The sequence below is a fragment of the Saccopteryx bilineata genome, chromosome 8 (genome assembly GCF_036850765.1).
Source record: "Saccopteryx bilineata isolate mSacBil1 chromosome 8, mSacBil1_pri_phased_curated, whole genome shotgun sequence".
Taxonomy (NCBI): Eukaryota; Metazoa; Chordata; class Mammalia; order Chiroptera; family Emballonuridae; genus Saccopteryx; species Saccopteryx bilineata.
In genome coordinates this window covers 63,814,661-63,827,049 of record NC_089497.1, presented here as the reverse complement: position 1 = coordinate 63,827,049, position 12,389 = coordinate 63,814,661, and the positions used below count along the sequence as shown (strand labels likewise).

The window sequence follows — 12,389 nt, the reverse complement described above, 5'->3', positions numbered from 1 at the left end:
GCCTCTCTCTCTGGGGAGCCCCCACCTTCCTATTCGCCCCCTACACTGAGGAGGAAAGTAGTTTAGCCCAGTGGTCCCCAACCCCTGGGCCGTGGACCGGTACCAGTCCTTGGGCCATTTGGTACCGGTCCACAGAGAAAGAATAAATAACTTACATTATTTCCGTTTTATTTATATTTAAGTCTGAACGATGTTTTATTTTTTAAAAAATGGCCAGATTCCCTCTGTTACATCGTCTAAGACTCACTCTTGATTCTTGTCTCGGTCATGTGATACATTTATCTGTCCCACCCTAAAGGCTGGTCCATGAAAATATTTTATGACATTAAACTGGTCCGTGGCCCAAAAAAAGTTGGGGTCCACTGGTTTAGCCATTGAGTTTGATGGACTTGCAGCTGAGCGCACAGAAAGGAAACCAACCAAATTGCTAACTGCGCCATCAGCTCTGCTACCGGAAAAAGCAGAAGTCGCTACTTCCGCATTCCCTGCCGGGGCTCAATGCCCCACCTCAGCCTCTCAGACGCCATTTTCTAACCCAGCTTTAACTCCAACACGTGTTCCTGCTGTGGACCCATGGGTCAGCCTATACGCCCCCACGTGTCAGCAAAGAGATATTTCCCATGCAGCATCAGGACTAGAGCCCCCTCACCTTTTTCCGGTCAATAGTAACCCAACTGCTGCACGACCGCAAGCTTGGTATCCATATGACCAAAAAACTGTCATTACTCTCAGAAAAGCTATCCAGGAAGATGACCTTCATTCCCCCTATGTTCAGCAATTACTTGAAAATATCAGTGTTGATTTAAATTGTCCCCATGATTGGAAAATGTTAGCTTGAGCAGTCCTTACCATGGGAGAATTAATTTAATGAAAAGCTTTATACAACGAGCAATGTGAAATAATAGGTGAAAGAAATCAAAGGGCTGGTATTAACCTCCCCCTGGAAGCCCTCAAAGGAGAAGGGCAATTTGCTTCCCCTGCCGTACAGGCTTCCAGACCCCCTCGGTATTTTGATCAAGTGCACCTGTGTGTCACTAGAGCCTTTACTCAAACTAATGCTCATGGAAGGTCCTTAAAGCTTTCCAAATTGCTTCAGGGTCCCAATGAACCTTTTTCAGATTTCTAGGAAGGGTCCAAGAAGCTGTAAAGTGTAAAGTTACGGCCCTGGCCGGTTGGTTCAGTGGTAGAGCGTTGGCCTGGCGTGTAGAAGTCCCAGGTTCTATTCCCGGCCAGGGCACACAGGAGAGGCACCCATCTGCTTCTCCACCCCTCCCCCTCTCCTTCCTCTCTGTCTCTCTCTTCCCCTCCCGCAGCCAAGGCTCCACTGGAGCAAAGATGGCCCGGGTGCTGGGGATGGCTCTGTGGCCTCTGCCCCAGGTGCTAGAGTGGCTCTGGTTGCAACAGAGCGACACCCCGGAGGGGCAGAGCATCGCCCCCTGGTGGGCAGAGTGTCGCCCCCTGGTGGGGGTGCCAGGTGGATCCCGGTTGGGTGCATGCGGGAGTCTGTCTGACTGTCTCTCCCCGTTTCCAGCTTCAGAAAAATACAAAAAAAAAAAAGTGTAAAGTTACGCACACTGATGTGGTCGATGTTCTAACTAAAGAATTGGTGTGGGAAGGCACCAATGGAGAGTGTAGACAGGCAATAGGGCCAATTAGAGCTGTGCCCCTAGATGATTGGGTCCTCGCCTGCCGAGATGTGGGCAGCAACTCAGCGGTGGCCCTCGCTACCGCTCTTGCAGCCCAGTTAAGTGTCTTCCATCAGGGAAGCTAACTGACACAAGAAGCCTGCTTTGAATGCAAGGGCACAGGGCCAGCAGCCAATTTAAAGCCTTTTGTTCCCAATGGCAAATCACACACTGCCTTGGCATTCCTTTTAATCCCCAAGGACAAGCCATTGTAGAACGGCGACACAGAGACATTAAGCTTCAAATTCAAAAAGAAAGGGGGGATATACCCTGGGACTAACCCAGAGAAGTGTTCCTCAGTGCTTATTCACTCTCAATTATTTAACTTTTGATTCTGAAGAAGTAACTCCCGCTTTAAACATTGGGAAGACCTTCGTAGCCAACCGACCCCATTGTCGTTAGTACGGTGGAAGGACCCAGCCACAGCTCAGTGGCAGGGACTGCACCCTCTTCTAACACAAGGGAGAGGTTTTATGCTTGTGTTTTTCCAGAAAATAGCCCACAGTTTCCAGCAGTATATTCTAGTAACTGTTCCCTTAGTCTCCCTTGTGACAATAGTGGCTGGGAATCCCAACAGTGGAACAGCACTATATGGGGTAAACTCAGTGACCCAATGCTACTTAAATTTACTCTGAATAATAACACCGTCCCCTTGGAGGGATGGGTCCTCCTTCGAAATCATACTACGGGGGACTTTGCTAAAAACAGTACTAGCAACCAAAGGTCAGTACTTGGCCTACAAGCCCTCTTCCCCTAGCTACCAACAGCTGGGTCTGCCCCACTAACCTTGCCTTCCCAGGGTCACCTCTTTGCCCATTCCTGTATGACAAACATCTAAGAACACTCCCGAGAGAAGGAATTCCCTGGAGAGACCGCTGCATTGCCTCTGGCCTGGATGCACAGACCATCAACCTCAGAGTTTGGCATTGGAGGCTGAGAGATGGAATGCATCCATATGCAGTACGCAGCCCGCAGCAAGCCATCCATTCCGTGTTTGGACACTGGGACCTTTGTGGGAAGGGGGTGTGCATGGACCTACGTCCATTTTTTGCAATCAAAATGAAACTGTGGTTAATGGCACCTGGGAGGTCTCTGTAACACAATGGGAAGGAAATGACATCCCAATCCCTAGGAGGAATCCCGCTATTTAAGACCCCTGCTCTATTTCCTAACTAGTCCAACATTACAGAAGCCTGCCTCATTGTTTAATCTAGCTAATCTATTAGCATATAGTATAATAGGTAATATAGTTGTTTTAGTTCTACTAGGGTTCCATTGCATAATGCGTAGCATTCAGAAGCTACAAGAACAGCAAGCTGTCATTTATCAAGTCCAATTGTCCTTAATTAAAAGAGAAGGGGGAGATGTGGGTGGAGTGTAGAGCACATTCCTAGCAGCTGCAGCTGATGCAATGCTGTGAGAATACTCCAGCTCCCAGAAGTCTCCTGGGCATACCCAGGAAGGAAGTTCGCTCGCTATATGGAAGTGACAGCACCAACCATGCAGCTCCCTGATCTTTTCAGACATTGGCTATGAAGGACATGCTCTAACATCCTATTGGCTGAACCCATGTATATAAGCTCGTTTACTTCCTGAATAAAGTGGATCTGTGTCAAGGAATGTGGTCCCCGGAGTCGGGTCTTTGCATCTCCGTTGTCCTCACCCTCGGCAGGATTTGTCCACATAAAGCTATTCTGCAACCCCTTCATATCCTGTAACTGCCCAGGACTGGGGGAGGCAGGCTGGGTGGGGCACATGGCATACCCTCTGCACCCCCGGTAAAAATACAATTCATATTCCTTAACCAGCTTGTTGAGTCTGACACCTGACTCCTCTGTGGCCTCTTTATACACCACTGTCCATCTTGCTTAGAACATTCTGGCCACTCTGGCTTTCTTTGTTTCTTGACCACTCTAAGTTCCCTCTTGTCCATGGGCCTTATAACCTGTTCTTTGCCAAGAATTCTCTCCCCAAGGCCTTTATCATAGTTGACATTTTGTCACCCTGATGGCAACTTACATGTCCTCAGTCCAGAAGTCCCTCAGTGCCCACCCCTTCCCTTTGAGTCTCTAATCAGTTACCTTGTTCTTTTTTCTATACAACACTTCTTACTATCTGAAAATATCTCAGTTATATATTATTTTACTTATTTGTTGTCTTTTTCCATCAGAAGATAATGCTTCATCAAAGCAGAGAATCTTGTTGTTTTGGTCAGGGCTGTATTTCCAATGACCAGAAAAGCTACTGACATTTAGCAAGGCCTCCATGCCATCTGATGAATGAATGTGAACGTGAAAGCTATTCAGACAGAGAGAAAGTCTGTGGAAGGACTCTCTCTGTGTCTAAACTCTCTCCCCCTAAAGAAACTACTCATCCTCTGAGACATAGGTCAAACGTCATCTCTCCAACAAAGCCTTTCCTGGTTTTCTGCTCTCCCTTAAGCACCATGCCTTTGCCTCTAATAATTCTTACTGAACTGTGCCTTGTGTTTAAATTACTCATGTGTGGCCCTGGCTGGTTGGCTCAGAGGTAGAGTGCTGGCCTGGTGTGTGGATGTCCCAGGTTCGATTTCTGGTCAGGGAACACAGGAGAAGCAACCATCTGCTTCTCCACCTCTCTCCCTCACCCTCTATCTCTCTGTTGCCCTCCTGCAGGCATGGCTCAGTTGGAGCCTTTGGCCCCAGAAGCTGAGGATGGCTCCAGGAGCCTTGCCTCAGGAGCTAAAATAGCTCAGTTGCTAAGCAACAGGTCAACATCCTCAGATGGGGCAGAGCATCGCCTGGTAGGGGGCTTGCAGAGTGGATCCTGGTTGGGGCACATATGGGAGTTTGTCTCTCTGCCTCCCTGCTTCTCACTTAAGAAAAATAAAATCAAAATAAAATAAAATAAAATGAAATAAAATAACTACTCAGGTGTCTGTAATAACTCTCCACTTTGACCTCAAGCTCTTTGAAAATAAGGGCTATGTCTTACCTAGTTCGTATCTCCTATAGGTAGTCTTCAGCACAATACCTTGCACAGTATACCGAAAAATACTATTTTGTGACTTAAAACCAAAGCCCCTTTCATTCACAATCTTGCAAATGAAATTGATGTTGATATAAAAGCAACTAAAAGAATCAAATATACAAAATAACATATCTAAATTGCTGTCATGATGTTTACATAAAATGCCTGAATCCTGAATACCACATTATGAGTATGGGAACAGCCTGCTGCTTAGCAAACTAATGCGCACACAAACGTTCCCACTGGCCTGCCACAGGAGAGAGCGGCAGGCAGGTCACTCCCAGAGGAAAGAAGCTTGGGAGCTGGAACTCTGTATACAAGGAACTGAAGCTTTTATTACTGGGCATCTTTAAGAGTTTATGATGCAAAATACCCTTTAAGAATTAAATGCCTTTAAAATAATCTGTAATAGACCCCGGCCAGGTAGCTCAGCTGGCTGGAGCATCGTCCCAACATGCTGAGGTTCCAGGTTCAATGCCCGGTCAGGTCACATACAATGACGGCATAAATAAGTGGAATAAGACATGTCGGTGTTCCTCTCTCTGTGTCTCTCTCACTTTCTCTCTAAAAATTAATCAATAATAAATAAATAAATACATAGATAGCTAGATAGAGAAAACAATCCGTGACAAGCATGGGAGTTGCGAGCTCTGATGATTTATTCATAGGCAGACTTCACTCAGAGATTCAATCTGAGAAGAGATGACCAATTCAGGGACTCTCAAACTCTGCTGAACATTAGAATCACCTGGGCACTTATAAAACTTCCAATACCCAGGCCACACCAAGCACAGCCTGATGTCAGTGGTTCGTAAAATTCCCCAGCTGATTCCAATGTGGAGCAAAGTCTGGAAATCACATCACAGGCTAAATATTTTCTGGTAGTTACGTTAAGAGGCTCTGGTCATTTTTGTCTGCGGCCACTAGATGCCGCTACTGCCCAGAGACTGGAGGCATTTCCCAATACTTGCCCTTCAGAGGAAGGGCATTCCTATTGATGTTTACCTATTAGGAAAAAACAAAGAAAAGGTTTTTTTGTGTTAGCTTATTCTGATAGAAAATATCTTGGAAGAGAGGGCTGGGACAATGAATAATGAAACAGATTAACTGCCGAATGGAAGACTAAAGAGAGAAAACAAACAGTAAGGCAATTTTTCAACAAGTTATCTTCCCAGGCTGCTAACTCATCAAGGTTCCTTAGTGCTGCGGGGCCATGCTGGTGTCTGGAGGCTGAGAGCACAGAGAAGAAAGGAATGACAGATGAAGGACATAGCTCAGTGGCCCTTCAGGGTTTCAGAACTCTGCTCTGTTTACCCAACCAGGACTACGCTATCTCCTGTGCCTGGCTGTCATCTTCTGCTTCAGGAGTGTGCTTTTAGCCTGCCCTGTGGTGGTGCAGTGGATGGAGCCTCGACCCTGAACACTGAGGTCGCCCTGGGCTTGCCTGGTCAAGGCACATATGGGAGTTGATGCTTCCTGCTCCTCCCCCTTCTCTCTCTCTCTCGCCCTCTCTAAAATAAAGAAATAAAATCTTTAGAAAAGAAAAAGAAGTGTGCCTTTATATGCCTTTCTTGATTCTCCTACAGAACTGATACTGCCGTCTTCTCACTATTCCCATGTTGAGCTCCTCAGCTCCTCCTGGTCAGGACCGTGTTTCTTCTCCTCTGTGTCCCCAGGGCCTGCCTGGCCGAGCTTCCCAGCACCATCACAGCTCTTCCGTAAACGTTTGTTAAATATATGAAAGAATGCTTAGGAAATGTGTGAGTTAGGTTTGATGGCAAAAAGTATAGGAGAAACTGGCTTAATTTTCAACACTTTCTGATCAAACTGGATTCAATTTAGGGATCTAAAGAGGAAAGCTAGATGGCATGTTATTTTAAAGACTAGAATTACATAGCTTCATTAACACTGGGGGCTGGAGAAGACTTTGAAGTTATCCAGTCGAGCCTTTGCTGTGAAATTTCCTTTTCAATTTCAGCATTCCATGCCAAGCAGTTACTGAGGCTTCGGATGGGAGCGACCCAGGAACTCACTCCTTCTGAGACAATTTCACCGAACAGTGGTGACGATTTACAAGGTATTCCTTATGTTGAGCCCAAATTTTTCTTCCAGGGAATTCTATCTATTGGTCCCAATTCAATTCTCTGCAAGTTCACAGATAGTGACTGTAACCTCTGCCCAAGGCATCCAGAAGAATGAGATCATGGTCTATTATCCAGGCTAAGTGTCCTCAACTGCCTTTTATTTATTTATTTTTTTACATAGAATAAGAACAATATTTTAACAATTAAGATTAAATTTAATAATAATAAATAATAATGAACGTTCAGGTTTCCTCACCACTTCTACATGTTTCATAAATTACTTAGTGCTCCTTTAAATGATTTGTTGGGAGCGCCTAATCCTAACTAGTAGGCCACCAGGGACAGCTATTGAGAAAACAAATCATTCATCCCAGTAACCAGTAGAAAATGGTTCATCTCCCCTGACGCTACAGTTTTCAATAAAGCTTGAGACTAATTAAGGACTGGCAAACACCACTGATGTATCGACTAATGCGAACATTCACTTATTAGAAGCCCATGATTAGGGCTTGTCTTCATAGTCCCTTTTCTTGCCCTCACATTCACACTACAAACATTAGGCAATCAGGAATTTTTTTCTGGCGTAAAAACCAGTGTTAGAAACAAGAGAGAAGGGACTCTGTAAAAGTTATAAAAGGTTTTTGTTTGCTTTCAGTGCTCCCTAAGATTCTTGAAGATTATGAATCAACTTAACTGATGTTTCTGATAAACAGTTTATGAAGCAGGTTTATGGGGCATTTAACTGGCCTTCTGGGTGGGTCAGGAACTCACCAGTTCTCTGTAAAGTGGGTCCAGAGTGAACCACAGGGCCACGGCACACCTCTGGCCCCTGGTGACCGCCTTCACCCCGTGCGGGTTCTCGCCTCCCGAGGAGAAGCTGATCATCCGTCCACACTTCGGTTTGATAGAGGCCTGAGGGAAAGAGGGAACGTAAGACTCTCAGTTCCTACGTCACGAACATCTCTATAACCCCCTGTTCTTTATCCATCTGTGGGGTTATTTATATAGATCAAGTTTTGAATAAAAAAATAATGGAATCTTGAGGTTGGAGAAGGCACAGATTATCTCAATCTCCTCATCTGTAAAACAAAGACAAGCTCAAAATAATAACTAATGCAGAAAATAAAATTATTTAGATAAACTGTTTAGCATAGTCTGTAGCACAGTAATTGTTCAATACACAAAAATAAATTGAGTGGACACCTAGACTGATGAAAAATTATTTTATTACTGATCTGGTTCCATGGGTGTAGCCCTTTAATTCCTTAATGGTACATTTAGGGTTTGTGAACTTTTCATACTGCAAAGATTTCAGAAAGTCAAGTCTAATCCTGTATGATCCTTGAATTTCTGTTACAATAGTCCTGCCCAGTAGTCCTCAGCTCCACCAGTGCTTTAACAACGCCAGTCACAAAAACACGCTACCTCTTGGGGTGACCCATTCCACGGCCTCCAGGGTTCCAACATGATTGACGCAGTCCTCCCAAACTTGCGCATCGTTCAGATGGAGCTGTCCAGTAATGTTTAGGGTCAGGAGGGTAGAAGAGGAAAGGGACACTGCTGGGGAGGCCCTGAGCCGGGGTATTAGATCAAACAAGTGGGCTTTCCCCAGTCGAGCAAGTTTAAGGATCTGATTATGGGCCTTGCTTCCATGTTTAAGGAAGTGTCTGAGTGTAAGTAAAGTTCATTTTCCTTTCTTGAGAAACAGAGAAACCTTACTCATTCCATAGTAGAGCTTGGGGAAGTAAAGTAAAAGTAAATAAGTGGTCGCAACCATCCAGTTTGATAAGATGGAACAATTCTAACTAGCTGTTTTCTGAATTGACTTGAGTGGAGAGATGCCCTTGAGAAGAATCTTTGGTTTCTTTCACCACAAAATGGGAAGGCTATGTTTTTTTTCAATGACAGTTTCTGGAGAAATATTTGGAAAAAGGCCCGAAGTCTAAAAAAATATGAGACCCAGGATAGTGAGTGAGTGTGTGTGTGTGTGTGTGTGTGTGTGTGTGTGTGTGTTTTCAAGGGAAGAGCAGAAAAAAGCAGTCAGTTTCTGGGTATATGTCTATTCACAACAATTAAGGGGAGTGACTTATCTTTGCTAGAGAGAGTTGCTTTTGTTAATCAGCTTTACCAGGGTGACTTTCTGATGTAAATCAGAGAGTTTAGTAGTTACTGGTTCCCTCAGTACCAATCTGACTTTGTTTTTCTGAAGAGGAAATTTGTTGTACATTCCCACATAAAACAGCAAATAACACGTGACACATATTACATAGAACAGGAAAGCCTTCTTGTACACAAGGCAGTGGGATCTTGTCTCAAGTCTTCTGGCTGCTCATTCTCCAGTGCTGGTCAGGGCTCAACCACAAGTGGCTGCCCTGGCTTCTGTGTGATTACTGAATCTCGGTAACAACATCTGATAATACTAAAGAAAGGGCGTGGGAACAATTAAATGCTTCCCCTCTACTGGAATGGGAAGAATGGAAAGCATTTCTACACATGAAGAACTTTGGGAGAAGCTCTCAACTGCCTGAAGCACCTGGAATCGATTAAAGGTGCATGAGTCCACAAAAGTGTCTAGGACTAATCTTATCCTGGAGTCCACAAAAGTGTCTAGGACTAATCTTGTCCTGCAGACAGCCTCACTTGTTGTACATGAGGACAGGGAGGAGTAAACCAGCTCCACTGATGACATTGCTTCTTCAGGAAAAGTTCGGAAGGATGGATAAATGATTGTAAACACACTTATGGAACACAGCTCCATAATAATTTTAATTTTTCATGAAGCAAATGAAACTCATTAAATTTTATCTTTTGGAAACTTGCAAAGAGAAACCCAGATCCCTAATTACCTATGTTTCACAAATAAATGCTGCTGTTGAAATAATCTGTGTATCTTCCAAGTATGATAAAAGAAAATTCCTTTTGCTCTTCTACTTATGGATAGTTAAACATTCGAGAAGCCTTTTCGCTGTACTTGTCTTGAATAAATGTAAGCCTTCAGGTACTATTCAGCTTATTATATTGATATAATTTCCAGATTTTTTTTTTAAATAAAGGACTTAGAAGCTTTTGCCTCCTGTGGAGCCCCAACCTGGGTTAATTGCCTGCTCCTCTGTCCCTCCAAGGTCAAGGAAGGGGACGCTGAAAAGGAACGCTGCCCATTTCTCTGTTGTTAGGACTGGTTCCCTAGGGATTTTGATTATCTAATAAATGCCCTAGGAACTCTACTGTATAAATTTAAGTAGAAATAATTTGAAAAAAATACATCTTCCCACTTGGAGCTTTTGAATTAAGAAAAAAATTGTTTAAATCAGGTTTTTCTTTTAGTTAGAAGGGCAAAAAATGGTTGTATCCAACAGTTTTTAAAATGGTTGCACCTTTATATTAAAAGGAAAGAACTATTTTTTTAAAGTAGGACGAGGGGAGATAGACAGACTCCCGCAGGTGCCCCGACCAAGATCTGGGGCTGATGCTGGAATCAACCAAGCTAATCTCAGGACCCGGCTGACTCTCCAACCAATCGAGCCACTGCCTAAGAGAGGAGGAGAGGGAGAGAAGGGGGAGAAGGAAGGGAAGAGAAGCAGATGGTCACTTCTTATGTATGCCCTGACCAACAAGCAAATTTGGGATGTCACACTGGGCCAACCCTCTATCCACTGAGCCCACTGGCCAGGGCCAGGATATAACTGTTAAAGAAGAGTATTATCTGCTTTCACATCATTAAAAAGCAGAATTTCAGTTAACTTATATGTGGAATATAATGAACAAAATAAACAAGCAAAATAGAAGCAGACTCACAGGTACAGAGAACAGACTGACAGCTGTCAGAGTGGGAGTCTGGGTGAAAAAGGTAAAGAGATTAAGCAAAGAAAAAAACTCATAGACTCAGACAACAGTGTGGTGATTATCAGAGGGAAAAAGGGTGGGGGAGATAGAAGAAGGAAAAAGAGGGACAGATGATGATGAAAGACTTGACTTGGGCTGGTGAACACACAATACAATATACAGGTGATGTGTTGTAGAAATCTATATAATTTTGTTAACGAATGTCACCTCAATAAATTCAATAGAAATTTATAAAGTAAAATATAAACAACAAAATAAAATAAAAGCTCTCAATGTTAAAAAAAAACAAACCAAATTCCAGCTAAGTTGCATTCAATAATTAATGAATTACTGACTCACACAGTATTTCAAGCTTCAGTTTCAAACACTGAACATTTCCAAATCTGGCCACTAGATGGAGTAGAAGCAAAGAAATCTTTTCAACCACCTGTGATTTTTTTTTTTCCCCCACTTGAGAGAGGTAAGCGTTTTTGAGCCTCAGTTTCCGTGTTATAACACAGAAACCAAACCCTTCTTGCACAGAAGCTCTTCAGAAAATTAGAATTTTGTATAGCGATTTTAAACTCCAATCCAGACAATCAATCTTGTTTGAATTTCTCAGAAAATGAAGCATCAAACTACCCATATGTTAGTATTTAAGCTTTTTACAAAAAAGTGTACGCATCATAGCCTTTGATCAAATGATATAAAATATTATTTCTTAATTATAGCAATGTTTTGGGGCAATTTTGACCAGAATCATCATAGGTTTTCTGTTTTTACAGTAAGACACAGTTTTTTATTATCATCTGTTTATACTGTACTAGTGTGTCATGAATGATAAATGGCTATTCCACTATTAAGAGAAAGATGCAAAATATAAGAAGAAAACCATAAAATTAAGAAAATGGTGTGGAAGTTGCTTATATAATGCAAAATCCTTAAAATTTATTACACACATGGCCCAACTATTTAGATTCTGTACGGAGAAAAGAGATATCTGATCATCTATTCATTATTCGATTATTCCTCAGTAGGAAAAACCTGCTTTTCCACTATAAGTATCTTCTTTGGCTTAAAGACCAAAGGATGCTGCCCATGTCATCTATATGTTCTGCAGGCTGGTTTTCCAAAGGCATGTTTGCTTAGAAAAATGGTTGAATTTAAGTTTTTACTTTTATCTATGAAAGTATGTTTAGAATCTCATCCAAAACATGTCATGTGAACAAACACACAAACATGTGTATGTGAATGTGTACATATACATTTTCAGGTATGGGTTTATATATAAATATAATCACATTCATACACATATACACTCACACATACAAACATACATACAAACACATACATCCCACATATATAATAACTGGGAGAACTAAGGGTCTGGAAGCCAATGACCAAGCATGTACAACACCAGGCTGCTTGAAAGTCAACCTGTAGAATCATTTGACTTTTCATAGGCTTGGGTGACTTATGTATTAGTGTTTTTATGTTTCCACCAGATTATTTGACAAATAATCAGGAGACCAAGTTCCTGGTTCCAAGTCTAAGTTAATTAGCTATATGAAGATTAGGAAACCTTTAATATCTCTATGCTTTACCCATCTTTAAAATGGACTAGAAGACTTTTATGGATGGTTCCATTTTTAATATTTTATGATGCATAAATTTACTGGGCATCTTTGCATTCCTTGAATTTCTGAGATCAAAATGTTTAAAATCCAACAGACCAAGGCCTTAGAAAATGGCAAGACTGAGATAAAATATAAATTTGCAAGAACAGGTT

At 42.6% G+C, this 12,389-nt stretch overlaps 1 protein-coding gene across 1 annotated transcript in view; it reads right to left on the bottom strand.

The window, feature by feature from the left end:
* P3H2 (prolyl 3-hydroxylase 2) overlaps positions 1 to 12,389 on the bottom strand; it is a 182,959-nt gene that overhangs the window by 5,398 nt on the left and 165,172 nt on the right. The window contains exon 14 of the mRNA XM_066241309.1: positions 7,550 to 7,690. Coding sequence (XP_066097406.1) covers positions 7,550 to 7,690 — 141 coding nt within the window. The remainder of the gene's footprint in view (positions 1 to 7,549; positions 7,691 to 12,389) is intronic.